Below are 19,612 nucleotides of genomic sequence, written 5' to 3' on the forward strand. Positions count from 1 at the left end.
AGATGGTATTAGGCAGGTCATGAGCAGTGCCTGGACGTAGGGCTTGGAATTCTGCCAAAGTATTCAATTTTTGTCTCATCAGACCAGAAAATCTTTTTTCTTATGCTCTCAGAATCCTCTAAATGTGGGAGTTAGCCACTTTACCATAAGAAGCTCATAAATAGAGTGCTGTTGAAACAGTTGTCCTTCTGACAGGCTCTTCCATCTCATCAGAGGACTTTTCTGGCTCTGTTAGAGTGACCACTGGGTTCTTGGTCATCTCCCTGATGAAGGCCCTTCTTGCCCAGTTACTAAGTTGGCTGTATGGCCAATTCAAGTAGAAGTCATTGTGGTTCCAAATCTCTACCACTTCATAATTATTGAGGCCACTGTGTTCCTGGGATAATTCAAAGCTTTAAGAATGGTTTTACACCCATGTCATGATCTACAGTATGCCTCACAACAACTTTATCATGGAAGTCTACAGAGAGTTCTTTGGACCTCATAGCTTAGTTTTTGCCCAGACATGTAGTGTGAATTGTGAGACCTTATATACATGGGTGCATGCCTTTCTAAATGATGTCCAATCACTTTGGAGTGCCACAAGGGTCTGAATACTTGCACAAATGAGAGATTTCAGTTCTGAAAACATATATGCAATTTGTCATTATGATTTATTCAGTGTAGACTGATGGACAGAGATGGCAAACTTATCCATTTAAAATTAAATCTACAACACAATATGTATGGAAAGTGAAGAGGTCTGAATAATTTCTGAATTCACTGTGTATCCCAAAATTACGTGAGGTGGCAATATTCCTGATAGGCTTAATAAATACTAAATAATTAAAATCTAAATCAGTGATTTTAGAAAACTGATGCACAGAATATTTATACATAAATCCTGCCATTGAATTTCCAAGCCAATAGATATCTGCAAGAAATAATCACATCCAAATTGAGATACAAGTTCATTTCCTGTATAAAACATGCAATTTATCATCATTAATCATTCTGTCCCTGAAATGTAGAAATGCGAGGGACTTGTAAACCTCATACCAAAAGCATGATGCACTAAATTGTCATTGTGAAGTAAAATGCCAGCTCCTCTCCTGTTATTTAGATTGCTAGAATAAGGAATCTGCTTCACATTTTAAAATATAATTGCACTATAAAGTCCTTCATTTTTTAAATCGAATCCACATACACTGCTGTTACCTGATTTGATTTCAATTGTTTATTCAGATCTTCTTTGGTCTGAGTTAATCCCTGGATTTCAAGGTGAAGATCTTCAATATGCCTTTCTGCTTGCTTAGCCTGAAGTTGAAACCGTTCTCGCAGCTGTGTTTCTTCTTCAAGCCTTTGATCCTTGTCCAAGAGTTTCACTGCAAACTAGATTTTCAATCAGATGTGGTAAAAATTAAAACATCTAAATAAAACTTTTCATTTAATTGTATGTTGTTTATTATTAAGAACACACAGCCCACATAATAATTATATTAGTTATGCAGTATTTAAACATCACCAGAGACTGAAAAAGGTGCTAAAAATGTGGTTCCAGTAGTCTTCTTCATCTTTCAGCTGCTCTCATTAGGTGTTGGATCATCTTTTTCCATATCATACTGTCCTTGTCATCTTGCTGTGTCACACCCACCGCCTGCATGTCCTCTCTCACCACATCTACAACCCCCTCTTAGGCTTTCCTCTTTACCTCTTGCCTGGCAGCTTTATCCTTATAATCTCAATATGTCCAGCATCTCTCCTTTGCACATGTCTAAACCAACTCAATCTCACCTTTGTGGCTTTGTCTCCAAGCTGCCAAACCTGAGCTGACCTAATCCTTTGTTCCTAATCCTTTTCATTCTTATCACACTCAAAGCAAACCTTACCATCTTTAACTCTGCCACCTCCATCTCTGTCTCCTGTTTTTTGGTCAGTGCTACCCTCTTTAGCCCATAAGACATAGCTGGCCCCACTACTGTCTTTTAGACCCTCCCTTTAACTCTTGCTGGTACCCGTCTGTCAAAAATCACTCCTGACTCTCTTCTCCACCCACTCCACCCTGCCCGCACTCTCTTCACCTCTCTTCCACACACCCTGTTACTCTTTACTGTTGATTCCATGTATTTAAACTCATCCACCTTCACCAACTCTATTCCCTGAATCCTCACCATTCCTCTGACCTCCCTCTCATTCACACACATGTATTCTGTCTTGGTCCTACTGACCTTCATTCTCCTCCTCTCTGGAGCATTTCTCCACCTCTCCTGGGTCTCCTCGACCTGCTCCCAACTCTCATTATAGATCACAATGTCATCTGCAAGCATTGAAGTCCATGGGGACTCCTGTCTAATCTCGTCTGTCAACCTATCCATCACCACTGCAAATAATAAAGGGCTCAGAACCAATCCCTGACATAATCCTACCTCCACCTTGAAAGCATTTGTCATTCCAACTGCAGACAACACCACTATCACACTTCCCTAGTACATATCCTGCACCACTCATACATACTTCTCTGTCAGACCCGACTTCCTCATATTACCACAACTCCTCTCTTGGCACCCTGTCATATGCTTTCTCCAAGTCCACAAAGACACAATGCAACCCCTTCTGGCTTTTTCTATACTTCCCCATCAACACCCTCAGAGCAAACATCACATTTGTAGTGCTCTTTCCTGGCATGAAACCATATTGCTGCTTGCTAATCATCACCACCTTTCTTAACCTAGCTTCCACTACTCTATCCCATAACTTAAATCTGTGGGTGATTAATTTTATCTCTCTGTAGTTACTACAGCTCAGCAAATCAGCTATTCTTAAAAACTGGAACCAGTATAATTCTTCTCTTCTCCTCAGCCATCCTCTCACTTTCCAAGATTGCATTAGACAATCTGGTTAAAAACTGCACTGCCATGTCTCCTAAACACCTCCATGCTTCCACAGGTATGTCTGTGATAAGTCGCACTATGGTGATAGTGTTTGCCTGTGTGTTCGTATGAGTGAGAACGATAGGTGGGTGTAGCTGTTTATATAGTTACATGGTGGTATTTATCTTGAACAGGATAGGTGAGGTCGAAGCTCTGGTAGTACAACGTTGTAGTTGGAGAAACAGGAAGCAGCTGCAGGCTGTAGGTGCATGTTCAGCAGCAAAATGGTAAGTTGTGGTGTGAAAAAATGAGACAACCCAGCTGCAACGTGTAGCACGTCCAGATGCAAGGTGTCTAGCTGCGGGTAGAAGAATGAAAAAGTGTGCTGGTTCATCTAGTGAGACAAGAGGGGCCCCGGGAGAGTGAAATGAGTAGTCATACTGTAGTAGTAACTTACTGGGAGAGTAATCGGAAGTTGCAAGGGATGAGTTGTGGATTGTTGTGAATACACAAGCTGGTATTGGGCAGGTGGCTTTGTAAAATTGCTTCCTGATTGCGGCACGTAGAACAGATTATAAGGTGTGTGCATGGTGATTGGTAGAAGTGGGGCAATGAATCTGTCAGGATTGGAGGCAGAAATATGGAGGATGTATAAGAAGCCTAAGAATGTCGTCATAGAGGTAAACACTAAACTAAAGAGAGAGCGTGCAAGCTTCAAAAGTGACTGTTGTAGTGGAGAACGCATTGTGAATCTCTGGAAAAGCTAGAGTGAGTGCTTGGAGAGATGCACTTCTTTTAGTTTATTTCCCCAGATTATTTCAGGAGTGGGGAATAAATGGTGAGCTGGATTTTTTTTAATTTGTTTTTTTTTTTTGTGTTGTAAGCCATCCCTGCCCTGAAGAGACCTGAAAAGAAGGGCTAAAGGAGTGGTGTGTAGGAGTGGACTTTGAGTGCCTTGGGAGAACCTTTTCTGATTAGCCTGAATAAGGATAGATGGGGGAATAGGCTCAGAGTGTCAGTGTATCGTTTGTTTTTAATTATATTTTTTCACTTGCATATATATGGACTTTGCACTGCTTGCACCCATTTTTTCAACCGATGCTTTTGGAAGACATCAAAACTGATATTTTCATATCATTTGCTTTTAATTAAGAACTATATATATATTTGTTTGACATCATGTCTGTGTCTCACTGGCTCACCCTGGTTTAGGCTCGGACATGACTACTTTATGCCCTGTGTAGGAGCCATTGGAAGATGGGGTGTGAACATGGGGCATCACAATGTCATCTGGAACCAACAGCCTTCCCGTTCTTTAACTTCTTTATTGCTGTACTTACATTCTCTTTGCTAATTGGCTGCACTTCCCAGTTTATCTCTACATCATCCAACCCCTCTATCTTTCATTCTCTTCTTCCAAAGTACTCTCAAAGTACTTTTTCCATCTATTCAATCGACTCTCCTCACGTGCGACTATGTTTCCATCATTACCTTTTATCATCCATTGTTTCATTTAAAATGTACACCATAGACTATGTAAAACGTTCTGGGAAAAAATCCCTGAATCTTTACCCAAATGTTAATAAGCCTAAAGTGTTGATGTGGCCTACAGTCCAAAGCAGTTACTATTTTATTTTACATGCATGTGAATAAAACACACATCTCTACATATGCATGTTCATTCTCTCTTACTGAAAACATCTTATAGCCTTCCAAAGATAATGACACATGTTCTGTGTATCAAAGAACTCAAAGCCCTTAATGAAACAAATCATTATACATGGTAATGAAATCATACAATACATTGTATATTTATTAATTTATTGACATAAATATGTTAAGGTATTAATACGTTATTTTAGTGAATTAGAACAGTCTGTCTAAAAAGCTACTGTAACTCCACTAGCAGCAGAAGCTTGCTTTCTGTTTGCTTCTATTACCTTTCTTCTGCAGTCTTTTTATTCTATTAGCAATTTTAAATGTCAAAATATAAAACTGATTGAAAAATATATTGCAAATGTTAAACAATAACAACCGATAAAGCAGTGGTATATTACCTCATCCTGTAGTCTGCTCAAGACAAGTGTCTTCTCTTCCAGTTCCTGTGACTTTTCATGTAAACTGTCTTCTAACTGGCTCAGTGTCTCCTCAGTCTTCTCCTTGTATTGCTGGAACATATTCATTCCTGCTGTGGCCTCACCAGAAGCCTGCACTGCCACACCAAGCTAATAAAAAAATAAGTAAAAAATTCCAATCAGATACCTCATTAATTTTCAAATAAAATATGAATATACCTTTAGGAGAAAAAAATCTGAAACAATGTTATACATTATAATGCATACATGAATATATTTGTTAATAATTAGGAATTATGTGACACTGACAAAATGACTCAGTTATACTACAAAACAATAAAATACAAGTACTCCTTGCATAGCAACCAAGTTCCATTATAGAGACCAGGGGCCTCATGTATAACGGCGTGCGTAGAACTCGCACTATAACATGGCGTAAGCACAAAAGCCGAAATGTGCTCACGCACAGAAAAATCCAGATGCAGGAATCTGTGTGACTCCAACTTCCACGTTCTTCCGCTACATAAATCCCGATCAGCGTGAAAAGTAACGCTCGTGCACGCGCTTTATGTAACGCCGTGGTGAGGCGGCCTTCTGCTGTTATGCACCTAAAATCTGGAATAGCCTGCCAATAGGAATTCGCCAGGCAAATACAGTAGAGCAGTTTAAAACACTGCTGAAAACACATTACTTTAACATGGCCTTTTTATAACTTCACTTTAACTTAATCCTGATACTCTGTATGTTCAATTCTTAATAATAACTATTCACAGTAGCTCCAAAATCCATACTGACCCCTACTCTCTCTTCTGTTTCTTTTCCGGTTTCTTTGTGGTGGCCTGCGCCACCACCACCTACTCAAAGCATCATGATGCACCACCATTGATGGACTGAAAGCCAGAAGTCTACGTGACCATCATCATCAAGTCCTTCCATGAAAACCCTAAATACAAAGAGGACTGTTTGACTTATGTTAGGTAGATTGCCCAGAGGGGACTGGGCGGTCTCGTGGTCTGGAACCCCTACAGATTTTATTTTTTCTCCAGCCTTTGGAGTTTTTTTGTTTTTCTGTCCACCCTGGCCATCGGACCTTACTCTTATTCTATGGTTAATTAATGTTGACTTATGTTTATTTTTTATTGTGTCTTCTATTTTTCTATTCATTTTGTAAAGCACTTTGAGCTACATTTTTTTATATGAATATGTGCTATATAAATAAATGTTGATTGATTGATTGAACTCCTTCCCGAATTACGCCTCTTTGAATATGCAAATCAATATAAATCGCCCTTAAGCTCAACCTTCTGTGTAAAGACAATGGGAAAAGCACGGGGGAAAATATAAGAATTTCAGCGAATACCAAGTGGAGACAAAGGAAAAATACACTACTTGTTTGATTAAACCGTGGTATAATCAACAAAAGGAAGTTGATCGAGTGAAATAGCGTGTTGGAGAAACTTGAAAGCTTAGATATCAGTCGCCGTGAAAAGGTGAGTCGTAGCCTACCGTCTGAGTGACATATGAAAGCTTTTTAGGGTACAGAGAAAGAAAAGGCACACAATGGGGAAAAAAACACGAAATGTCCACTTCAATCTCGAAATTTCCACTTTAATCATGTAGTTTATTTTGTCATTAAAGTAGAACATCATAAACGTCATCTTAAAATCGTTTAATTAACCAGTTTCTCAAATCACATCGTAATTAAAGTAGCACGTTACATGCTTTGTTTTGTATGTGATCTTCTATGTGCTCTATGTGTGAATCACTACTTGCTTCTTAAACTGGCTCTCTTCCTCCGACTGGACACAGAATCCATTACATTCTTGATATTACACTCTCTGAATAACTAAAATACTGAGATGTATACGTGATATCATTTTCATGATGATAGGAGTTAAAGCACGTTATTAAACATGGGTTTTACAGCGCAGCGATTGTGCACAATCATCGATAAAAAATTATTTATTGCAGCAGTACTCAGGGGCGGCTCTAGGCTGGTGGCCCCGGGCAGAAAAAGAATCGGTGGCTCCTTTGCCCGCCAATGTCAGTGAGGTAGCTTATGCACGGCGGATGGCCACGTACGTTGCGGACACTGCATAGCTGCCTCGTGCTCATGACACAAGCATTTAACTTTTGTCGAAATTTGCTGCTGCGTTTTTAGCTGTGCCGTTAATTTCTCTTTCTGTTTTATATTCAATATATATTGGCGTGGCCGCCCATGCAGTTCTTGCTTTTCTTTCTCCAAGTAACCGACTGCCACACAATCAGCTCTGTAATAGATGTTAAGCCATCTATAAACTTAGAGCGCTGATTCTTTAAAAAGTTTAAGGAACATTGAACTATCTCCGTAGTACATGTTTAATTATTCTATCCTTCACGCCAGTCCCAGTGAAGAATATAGATTATTTAAATGAAGTTAAAGTTTTACCTGTATAATATAATAAAAATATTTTGCTGCATTTCATCTTAAAAATGATATTGTCATCACATGTAAATATGCACTTTATAAAGTGGCGCAGGTTGTGTAACATTATAATTGTAGTGCAAGTTTACAGTGGGGTGATTGTACTTATAAGTACAAACAGTTCTACAAGGAGCAATTGATTGAGTGCATTTAAAGTTCTTGGGATTAAACTGTTTCTGAACAGCGAGGTCCGTACAGGAAAGGCTTTACAACGTTTTGCCGTGGCTGAGACAGCGTGTGCCTTATGCTGTATACCGATAATTCTCTTTCCGATCAGCTGCTGCTATGATTCACATTCAGATACAGTTATATAAATACTCCGAGTGCTGCAGTGAGAGTAATATGGAAAAAGATGATCCGCTGTGGCAACTCCTAACGGGAGCAGCTGAAAGAAGAAGAAGGTGCAGTGAGAGTAACAACGCTAAAGCAGTTATGGTATTTGGAATACTATGGCTATTCCCTGGACCATTATATTGTTACAAGTTAATTACAATCAGATGCATTACACTAATAAACAATATGCGGTTAGTTTCAGTGTATTTATAAAGCCGCGTCAGGAAAATAAGGAGTAACCACACAAGAACAGTAGCACAGCTTTGACGCTGGGTGCCGCCAGCCTGCAAAACCGAGTGGAGAACTTGCGTATGACAAGGTATGAGGTACCGTGGAAAAGTGTGTGGCTTTACGCCAAGTGTAGGTTTTATACATCACGATTTGAACATGGAAAAGTTCTTATGTAACATTTTTGTGCGTATGCACTGTTTATAGATGAGGCCCCAGGTCATTAAGTGAAATGGTGGCTAAGTGAAAGATACCGGAGCCAACACATGTTGAACTGCTTTCATTCCTGGTGATCTTTGCTTTCCTTCATCACCTCTTTGATTCTTGATTACCTTTTAAATCTTTGCATGTCATTACTGTATGACTATAGTGTACTGTATTTAAAATGTATGAACAGTTTTGAAGATCTGGTTTAGTACTTTCTGTATTTTAACATCCCAGGGCATGTGAGAGATTGAAGAATCAGCATCTGTACACCGATGAGTGAGTGGCCCTAAAAAGTTTCTTCAGCAGCAGCTTCCGTCATGCACTCTAGCTGCTTTATCCTTTTGTCCCATGCATGCCGCCCAGCTCTATACCACCCGGCTCACCTGAAGTTAAAGGCAACCAAAATTCCACACTATCCCCCAGCCTGGTAAGCTGACAGGCTGTAGCTCGCTGCACACGGATTAGCCCTTACACTGGCTTCTCCAAGTATTCTCACCCTCTTGGAGATGTTTCAGCCACCCAAGGATTATGACCTTCTCAGGTCTGTTCCTAGGGATACTATTGTTTATAGTTTTTTTTTTTGTTGAAATTAGCCTAAACAGCAAGAGGTTAAATGAAAACTCAAACTACACATAGATGGTTTATTGCCCAAGTACAAAAATAAGCAAAATAAACAGTGTAATAATAATGAGTAAAACATTAGGTTATACAAATAGTACAGTATAAAATGGCTTTCCTTTACTTCTTGCTAAAATGGTGTTTGTTCTTTTAAAAGACATCTTAGTATGGGGTGTAAATGGGCATAAACAATTCAAGAATATATCCGTAGAAATAAAGCGGGGTATACAGGGTACCAACAGTATCAGCAAAACATCAGACACGAGTCACCGAGGAAGGCAAGCAGCAGAATGCTGGTTGCTAGTTGTAAATGTGTGCTGTGGTCGGTAAGTGGTATTTATATAATGGTCACACCTAAAAATGGACAGAAACTGAGGTCGTTGCTAAACAAGGAGTACTTCAAGTTTACATACACCTAGAGCTGGCCCAAGCCATAAGCGAACTAAGCGACTGCATAGGGCCCTGCAACTACCAGGGGGACCCTATCTGCTTTTTCTGTCACAGAAAAATGGGAAAGATGGGGAATGGAAAGTTTACAAATGCTGAATAGCCTATAGAGTTGGTGAGAATGCGGGCTCACTAACCAACCTACAGTTCAGGCATCCACCTCCCCGCTCTTCAATTATATTCAACACTGTAAAGGGACCAATCCTCACCCCACCTCACCTCCTCTGATCGCCAAGCTTTATTTCAATTAGGGCCTCAATTAGCACAAAACCAGTGCTGACCACACCTCTAATGAAATACAAAGTTTAAAACAGCACCATCATTACTTCCCTAGTACACTCTGCCTCCTACACAAAAAACTAATTCAAACATTCAGAACAAAATAATATCATGATTGATACACAACAGTATTTTCCTATAATTACCAGTTTAGCACCAATTTGCCCCCCTTTTGTAGTACACAACACCTATCCTGCTTCCTATATTTTGCTAAAGAATCCCAAGTTATTAATCAGCTTATGGTAGGTATGTTCAAGTCTCAGTGTGCTTTTAATCAGAACTTTGAACAAATGCAATGCCTCAGTTACCATGAGGTTTTTCCAATAAGCAAAAAGATGGATCCCTGTTATTGCACGAAAGGAAACAGATCATTTTCTGAGGCACTAATTGTGTTAAGAAAATGATTACACTAAACTCCATTGCAAATCTCGGAAAATTTTTTTAGCCCCTTCCCTCATTCCAAGAATGAGCAGACTACTCGTACTCAACTAAAGCACCTTTGTGTGCAGTATGCCATGCGTCAGTAACATAACTTAGCACTTAGGTGAAGATTTTTGCTTCCCTTGATTAAAATAATATACTGGACATGCATTAATTAATTAAATAATTAATTAATTAAGGCAGTACCAAAAATTTAAAAATCCATATCAAATAACTCTCTTTGGTAATCAGGTGATTTACCGTCCAATGCCAAACTTCACCATTAAGCATAAAAATTGCAATGGAATTACTGTACCTCTGTCTCAAGTTTGAGAACTGTACTGCTGAGTTCAACAATCTTTTTGTCCAGATTTTGCTTCTCAGTTTCCAAATCTTGCTGATTTCTTTCAGCTTGCCAAAGTTTTTCTTCAAGATTTTCACAGCGTTGATTTTTTTTTTCTAAAATCTCCTGTAATTTAAAAAAATAAATGCCAAAATAAAAATATAAATGCCAATCAGTTAGACTTTGTCGTCCCAACATGGTAAAATAGTAACATCTCCCCATTTCAAAGAGTACTTTATTTTGCCTACATGCTCAATGCAAATAAGTCAAATGCACCTGGATACATTTTTTGGGAAATAAATCAGTCTCAAAATGCATTGCACAATAAACAAGAAAGCAAACTTAGAAGACATGAAGAAAAACCAAAATACACAAGAACAGATTGACATTATAGGATGGCAAATATGCACAATCAGGATCCCTAGAGACAGAATAGAAGATTAAACTGGAAAAAAATGTTAAAGGCAGGTATAGGCAATTAAGCAAGATGAATGCCATGGTAATATAGTATTTACAGCATATTTTAAAAGGTGAGCTTATTTCATATTTAATTTGAGGAGTTGCACGGCTTGCCCCACTCTCAGCCCTCATAAAGGTATAGCTGGCTTGTATAGAACTGCGGATTTTCTCTCCTATTCTATATCACACCACACTGTTCTAACAAGGTTTAGGCTGTGTAATATCACATTCCCTTGGTATTATTCATCATGCTTCTAAGTTGATATTATCTCCTCTTCCGCTTAGTGCATTGACTTATTGTTTAGTTTTGGTTTAGGCAGTTTATCAGCACCTGCTAAATTATGGCTCATGATTCGCAGTGAGCTCTGGCTTGTTACAAAGGTGGTTATCTGAACTTGTCATGCTATTTATGAAGGAGACAGTGTAATAACTTCAGTTGCTTAGCATACTGACCTTTGTTAGAGATAATATTTGTAATTCGCTTGTAGGGAACAACATACAAAACGTCTACGGAGGAAGTCATTGTAAGTTGTTTTCTTGCCTACCTTTATATTAGCCACATAGTTGGTCATTATGATATCAGCATACTTTACTATGCTTTCTCAAGGGCTTACTCTACTGACAATCCATTCACCCATTTATTCACTCAATTTTTCTTTAAAGGATTACAGGAAGTTCCAATCTATCCTGGCAGCAGTGGAGACAAGGCTAGGGCACAATAACACACCTACACCAAATCTGAGTCACCCAACATGCATATCTTTGGTATAAGAGGAAAATACTAATTATTTTTTTAACTGATTTTTTTTTTCCCTAAAAATACTCATTTGCTTTCACTTAACTGCTGTTGGTTACACATTTTTTTAACTGATTTTTTTTTCCCTAAAAATACTCATTTGCTTTCACTTAACTGCTGTTGGTTACACAATCTTATTGAAGGTGAAAAGGGTATGGTGTGAGTTATCAAGACTTAAGCCTTCATATCAATAAGAGCTTTAGTTCACAAGACTGTGTTGACCTTAAAAATCCACTGTACTTTTTGAAGAAGTGATAAAAGTCCATTTCTTGTGGACACGAACAAAACCGTGATTTAGCAACTTCCTCTTTCAATGGAGCTGCAAGAATCAAGCCGTTCATTTCCAGATGAAGAGAAGCACTTTAGTCCTAGTGTCTATCTGGACGGTCACCCATCAAACACTTTGTAATAGCTCATTTGAGCACTGCTACATGCTCAACACATACAATAGTGTGAAAATTTCACCTGAATATCCAACATTTTGTTGTTCAGCGATTCCTGTAGATAGCTGAATGCGTATTCTTGGTCTCGAGCTTCTCCCAGAGCTTCCCTAGCTTCCATTAGCTCAGCCTAAACGACAGACAGAAAATCTGAAGTTAGATGACCTAAAAGCAATCTAAATATTAGGTCCACATTTCCATCACATCATCAATAGTTTATACCATTTATCATAAGTGACCTGAAAAAAGTAGGGGTTAAATAAATAATTGCTAACTTTTTGAAATATTTGTCTGTATATCAAAAATTTGGATTATTTTATACGAGGAACTACAGAAAAGAAAGACTGTGGGGGAACCAGATGTATAAAGGCATTTGACTTCAGTCATCTTTTCCACCATTTTTAAATAAGCTTATATACATTCAGGGTTTCAGTTCATTAAAAGGCCTCAAATGCATTTTAACATTTTATGGATTTGATTTAAGATCATTTATTGAAGCTAAGCAGACTTTGTGCTGTTTAATAAATCAGCATAAAATAACAGTTTGAAATCCATTGTCTTTAGTTTCGCCCTGAATTGAGACAGGCAACTAAGAAACCAAACATTCCATTTACTTTTGTCCATCTACAAACAAAATATAAATATAGAAATATTTTGACACTACAAATGATTTAATTAAATGCAAATGAACACTCCCCAACGTGATAACGCAGAACATACAAAGATAAGAATTTATGTCAAGTATAGTGTGCCAAAATTCTGTAAGTCTTCTGCACTGAATTTAAACACTTTCATGCACAGCTAAGCACAACATACAAAGTTCACGTCCATTTAAGATGCTGTGTGTAAACAAATGCCCTCAAATATCAACAAACCGAAGAGGTGTTGCAAAGTGAAAGTGGGCGAAATTCAACCAATATGACAATAGTGATACTTAAGCTCAAATAAAAAAACAATTAGTTCAAATTATTTCTGTTAAAGGTTGCTCTACAATCAAGGGTTGTGCTTAATTGTTTTTGTACATGTTGACTTATCATTTACAATAAATAATCAAAAAGTAATTATTTAAGATATTATTTGTCATAGTAGGATATTTTTAGCCTTAGATGATAATTCATAATATCTTAACATGTAAAACTACATAGACTAGGAATTTAAATAACAGTTACTAGTTAGAATATCAATGGGGAGATGCTTTGAAAATGTTTAACGTACTAATATTGCTAAAGCTTAAATTGAAGTGGATATGTTTATAATTTGTCAGATGAGAATTGCATAATTGCTCCCTTTCTTTAACAACTAATGGCAACACAAGTGCATCTGCCGATGTTTAATATCTTTGTAAATTAACTAGCAAATACTACTTTCAAGCTCAGTGCGTATTGTTAAAAGCTTTGCATATTATTCCAAATTTAGGAAATTCCTACCTCTATCATTGAAATTTTATCATTGAGAAGCTTATTTTCTTGCTCAAGCTCCAGTACTCTATTCCTGAAATTCTTCAGGTCATTCTGCATTAATGATGTGTTCCTTATAAGATCCTCATTTTGAACAAGAAGTCCTCTCATCTCGTATCTTATTTGTGTTCTTTCTTTGGACATCTCCACACTTTCAGCCTCCAAAAATGTATTTCTCTGTAAAAGAAAAGCAATAAAAACAGTCTATTATTATCTTGTACACTGATTCTCATAATTCTCTATAACAAACTATTTTGTGTAATGACATTGTAACAAAAAGTATGCTGAAAGAGTATTCAAACAGTCCAAACAAAGAATAAGTATAACGCTGGTACAAACCCTAGATCAGTCAAAATCAGGTGCCAATTGGAAATGTTGGTCAGTGTCCTGCAACTTGCTAATAGCTCACTTAGACCTTGCCATCTCTGCTGGGGAGAACTAAACCTTGACAGGTGTGTAGCCAACAACTTAGAAAATGTGATCAATAAGAAATAAGACAGTAAATGTGATGTTTCAGCAAGAGGGAAATACCCAGATAACACCAGGTGGTCAATGCACAAAATCCTCCACAGCCTTCAACCTCACCACAATAGTTAGCTAGTGCCCAAAACCAGGATATGTAATAACCTGCCTCATCTAAACTGACATCAGTGTCTAAAGCAACTGGGTTCACACCCTCGAGACAAGAAAGCAACACCTACCATATGATGTTGCCTTTTTACTTTGCTCTAGACTTTGTGCTAACGTACATTTTTCACAGAGTAAGGCAGGGTCATCAAGGACAGGCACCTTAATTCTTCTTTAATTTCTGTTGCCTGTTCAATGTGATAGTGGATATAGCTCTTAAGACCAATAGTTCTCACAGTGTAGTCCAAGAACCACTAATGGTACCCAAAGGTGAGTCAAGTGGTCTGCATCTTGACAGTCATCAGCAAAGTGCTACTTCACTACTAATTCACTCAGGTATTTTAATGTGCTATGTACTTAGTTAAACATTTATTGGTAACAACCAAGGCTGCTAGCCAAAATCGCCACTAAATCAATAAACTTAAATAAATGTGAAAACTACCACCATGAACCACACCGACTAACTTCCTTGAGGACAGCAATAACTTTTGCTTCAACTCCATGCATTCCTTCACCATTGCTGCTTGCTTGTTCTGGTTACCCCCTCTCTCTCACTTGCAGCACTTCCTCAACCACAGTCTTACTCCAGTCCAGCTGGTCTCAGTCACTGCACATGTCTCTCTTGTGGAGAGCTCACATATGGTCAAAGCAGTTCTTTAACTCAGTGCCACAGATGACGCCCATACAAGTTGTGATAGGTGCCTGCTGTTAATTTATCTTCATGGATATGGGGTAATTGGTGATCACTGGCTGAAATCTGGACTTTAAAAAGTAAATCCAGCAATACTGGATTTGAATCTTAGTATTTTTCACATAAATGCCTTTTGGAAAAAAAATGTAGGAAATGTAACACAGAATTATATTTACAGGTGACTGTCAGACTCAAGCGGTCCACTGTTAGATTCGACTTTAGAAATTGGTCCTTGGTCCCAAACACTTTGAGTTCTGCTGCATTAGACTGTCTACATAGGGTATTATTGGATTGTTCTAATTGCTAGTGCATAACTAGTACATCAGGGCAATACTACATACTAAGTAAGGTCTTCTGTCAATTTTACTCTTTTCCATTTTTCTTCCAAACCTAATCTGTACCAACAAAAGTAAACAATTAAATGGCATTTACAAATTATTGAAACATAAACAGTGAAATGCAAAAAACTAGAATCAATGTGATCCTTTAACATCTGTAACTATAGTGTAGATGTGAAAAACAAATAAATGGTTTCAAAGGTTCCTACCTTTTCACTGATATCTAGAAGTCTAATCAGTTCTTGAATATAATCTCTTTTATTCTGAATTCCTGGCCTTAGATTAGGGAGTGTAGGCAACATCTGGAAAACAAAGTTCAGATAAGTTAAAAAATATGCCACTGAGTAACTTATTCTTTTGCATACTTTTTCTAATTATTGGACCCTTTTCCAAGTGCTTTATGTGTTATTGTAAATGCACAGCTTTTTATTTATGACATGACTCCTTGGTATGATTCAGGGTGAAGTGTAAGTCCTCTACTATTGTAAAAGTTTAGAAGATAACATTTTGGTTGTTGAGCCTTCATCAGGTATGGGTTGGAAATGAAGCAAGAAGAAAGGAAATATACAGGTCAGGAGGGGATCAAAGTCAAATGGGATGAAAAGAGTGCAAAGATAGTGGAGGCACCGGAAAAGACAAAGGGCAAGATGAAAAGCTTAGTCAGTTATGAAATGCGGGAAATTCTGCAAAAAAAAAAAGGTTAAGCAAATTCAGTTTTTTAATAGTTGTGTTTGAATCCTTATACGGAAGCACAGACAAATCAGTATGGCTATGATCAAGCTCAATGCAACAAGCTGATAAAGGTTCAAAAGCATGAAGATATCATTAACTTTTTTTTGTATTTTACTAATGCGGAATTCATTTTCACATACATATATACAGGTTAAGCCCTATTATAACTCCATGTAAGACCGATGCATGCTTGTTGATAGAGATTTAAATTAAATGACAGGATATATTGATGTATTAAAGTTTTTTCAAAAGAAATGTATAATTTAAATAGGGATGATTAAAAAGTTAATTGTTTAATATAGTTAATTACAAAAAACTGTTTCATAAAATGGAGTTATATTTAAAACACAGTAGTTTAACACATAAACAGGGAGAGGACCTAAGAGAAAATAAACATTTCTGATACATAATCTTTTAAATAAGCTGTTATCTTAAACTGACTTCTCCCTGAGAGCTAATATGTATATTCATGTTTGACAAGCAAAGATTGTGTGAGAAAAAAGTCAGATTAAAAAGAACTTACCCCCTTCAGTTTACCCCAGCTCTCATACACAGTAAATCGGCCTTGAGGCAAAGCAGTTGTGGGTGAGGGAGCAACACTGCTGCGATGACCGTATGTGCTATATGAATTCATAGAGCTAGCAGACATGTCTGACAGTGTAGGGGACAGGCAGTCCTAGAAAATCATTCAGAAACACAGAAATAATGATTATATTGTACACTTTCATTTTTTAGCTTGAAAACACACAAGATGTGGCATAATATTCTTCAGTAAATTACTCTAATGCAGCAGTTCTTTCTTTTTCTTGCCTCAACTCTTTTTTCCCCTCAGACTACAACATTAATCTCTGTCTAATGCTGACTTCTTTCACACCGTTAGTATGTTTGCTAATCAGAAAATCTAAATCTATCAATTATCTTTATAAAAGTAATTAGTAATTACAACTTGGTGCATGGTTGCAAATGACCACTGAATTCCTCTGTTTGCTTTCAATCAGTTTGTAAGATGTCCTCATTAAATGTAAAAAAAAAATTCATTTACATTTGTTATAATGTGCTGTTCATTAGGAACTGCACATGAGTTAGGTGGACCTGCATTATGTTCCAGGGCTATCAGACCTCTAAGTTTTGGAAAATCAATGAACTCTAGTGAAGATGTTTGATATTTGAAAACAGCAATGCACCTCATGGATTTTTATACTTTGAGAGGATGCCAAAATCCTTAACACATACTTGGGAAGAATATTTTAAAGCAAAAACACATGGTTCCACACATACTTGAGAGCTGGGAGATTTGAAAGGAAAGGTTTGGCTAGAAGTGTGTCCTTAGTGTGCTGGTGTATCTGAGTAAGAATTTGTATTTGAGAACTTCGTTAAGCTTGTGTCCTTCTTCTGTTGATTATGAGACATACTGACTTGACAATTTCATAGGCAGTGAAGACAGTTTCATAATGCTTGCCCTCCATCATCCTTCAGTTGTTTTATGAAACAGAGATGGGTCCTGTACATACAAATTAATAATGTATGGAAACCTGCCCTGGACGACCAGGAAGTAAGGAAATAACTTTGATGACAGCTTATGAATTCAGTATCGAGAAAATACTGAATTGAGAAAATGGCAATATTGCAACAAAAATACACTTCAACCTTGGCATCCCACATGGTTTGACACTAAGAGTCTAATGTTCAGGGGTACGTCACAGATCAGACACATATGAAATTCTGTTAGAACTTCCGTATGTCTTGTGGCCAGTATTGCTGCTGTCTGAAGAATTGTTTTGATTGTTGTATTGTCAGAGGCTTGCACATAAAATACCATTTTAAAGTGTAATCCTTGGCAAAGGGTATCCCACTTCTTATACCAAATTCATCTCTACTCATCTCAGCTCATCATTCTACTTGCAAAATCCTCTGTCCTCATTGCCACAATTTTGTGATGGTTCTGACACAGATGTCAGAACATTTGTGTGGGTTTTGCTTTCTTAATTCCACAATTCATGGACATGTGTGTCAGGGAGACAAGTGGCTCCAAACTGACCTGTTATGGGCATGACTGGGTATAGGTATGCACATGTGTTCTGAGATGAAATAATGATTAGAAAATGAAAAGACTTTCTGTTGACTTCATCTTGTTCTCTCCCTTACATGTGGATGCATTTCACCTACACACTATGATATATACAATAGAACAAGAAGGACAGATAGAAGAGTTTATAGTTGATCTTACAGAAATATAATGTATTAAAGTACCATTAAATATACATATACTGTATATTAGTAAATCCTCTGACTATGAGAATAGCAAAAAATGGAAATGAACAGGAAAAAATATAATACTAAGTATATTGTAACACCACCAATAGTATCTACTAAATCTTTTCATGTTCATCATATGTTTGGAGCCCAAGAATGAAATCTGCCTCTCTTCCAAGGAAAGGAACTTCTCTTCACGGATGTGTTTTTAATGAGAGCTGTAAGGCAAAGTAGAATTGCTCTTTTTTAAATCTCCCCTTGGGACAAATAAAGTATGTATGTATGTGTGTATGTACATACGCATGTTTGCTCTTACTTATTTCCTTTCTTTCTGTCTATCTTTACTTATTTCCGTTCTTTCTGTCTATCTATGAAACTTGCATCAGATTTTCCTGAATGCTGCTTATGGTGTAGTGAGTGTAATGTAAAGTAGCTAAGACACACAGAGGCACCAGTAAAAATCACGTGTCAAACATCAGGTCACAGCCTGGAGCTTGGGAGGCAACCGTGCTTGCTTCTTAAACACCTGTCTAATGCTAACATTGTTTGATGTGCCACATTACATGTGGTAATGTGGTAAGGTCTAGATAACTGGCACATTTCTTTTTGAAAAATACCTTGAAACTATGAAAGTGACATTTAAATAAATTACCTTGTAGTCAGTTGATTTCAAAAATCGGTCATAATCTACTATTGAACTTTTGTACGGGCTGTTAAAAACCCTGGGTGACTCCACAGGAAATGCCTACAAGAAAGTATTAAAACAAAACATATGATAATATGTTCTACAATACCTGCTAACATTTAAGTATTAAGTATATTATTTATTTTACATTTATTCTAAAACATTGTCTCATTCATTTCTAGTACATCAGGATAATTTCACACAATCAAGATTGGTTAAAGTGAAAACAATGGCTGCAGTTCTTCTCTTTATTTCATTCAACCTTAACTGTCAATGCAAGCGTAGACAGACCTTCAATGAAGACTCCATGCCACAAGCCCAAGCCACAGATTAATACACAGTAGATGGGCCATCATTTGTTATGACACTTAGTAATTCCATAGATGATCAGTTGCACTGCTGCGCTAACACAAATAACTTGATTTTTTAGTTCTAGTAAATCCTCCTGAATTGCCTTCTTGCAAGACAGAATCTAGGTAACTACTACGCAGTACAGGGTTCACCAGACAAACAGACAGATCAATACCAAAAATCAAAGAAACTGAAAATGACGTACAATCACCAAAGTGTGGACATAAAGCCATTAACAAAGCTACAAGGAGAATTGCTATGATACAATAAACAATTGATGTTCATGCGGAGAGCTCACACAGTGAACTTGGTTATTTTAGAATCCTTAATCTCGGCTACTGGTCATGAAGTCAACTATCAGTGATGTGGCACATCATGCCTTCTGGTGCACCGTGTCCTGACAACACAAATTCAAAAAGTTGAAACTTCTAAAATGGTGATGTTGCAAACAAACAAAATAATAATAAAATTCTCCTAGTATGTAGTTACATTATCAGTACCATCCACATATTAATACTTA

The 19,612-nt window shown here is 37.3% G+C and overlaps 1 protein-coding gene across 3 annotated transcripts in view; it reads right to left on the reverse strand.

The window, feature by feature from the left end:
• LOC120527244 (cingulin-like protein 1) overlaps window positions 1-19,612 on the reverse strand; it is a 220,442-nt gene that overhangs the window by 11,832 nt on the left and 188,998 nt on the right. For all 3 annotated transcript variants that reach the window (XM_039750435.1, XM_039750433.1, XM_039750434.1), the window contains 8 exons: window positions 18,709-18,801; window positions 16,327-16,479; window positions 15,281-15,373; window positions 13,386-13,592; window positions 11,984-12,088; window positions 10,237-10,389; window positions 4,907-5,074; window positions 1,198-1,371 (listed from right to left, as the gene is read on the reverse strand). In XM_039750435.1, coding sequence (XP_039606369.1) covers window positions 1,198-1,371; window positions 4,907-5,074; window positions 10,237-10,389; window positions 11,984-12,088; window positions 13,386-13,592; window positions 15,281-15,373; window positions 16,327-16,479; window positions 18,709-18,801 — 1,146 coding nt within the window. The remainder of the gene's footprint in view (window positions 1-1,197; window positions 1,372-4,906; window positions 5,075-10,236; window positions 10,390-11,983; window positions 12,089-13,385; window positions 13,593-15,280; window positions 15,374-16,326; window positions 16,480-18,708; window positions 18,802-19,612) is intronic.

This window comes from Polypterus senegalus, chromosome 4 (genome assembly GCF_016835505.1).
Source record: "Polypterus senegalus isolate Bchr_013 chromosome 4, ASM1683550v1, whole genome shotgun sequence".
Lineage (NCBI taxonomy): Eukaryota > Metazoa > Chordata > Cladistia > Polypteriformes > Polypteridae > Polypterus > Polypterus senegalus.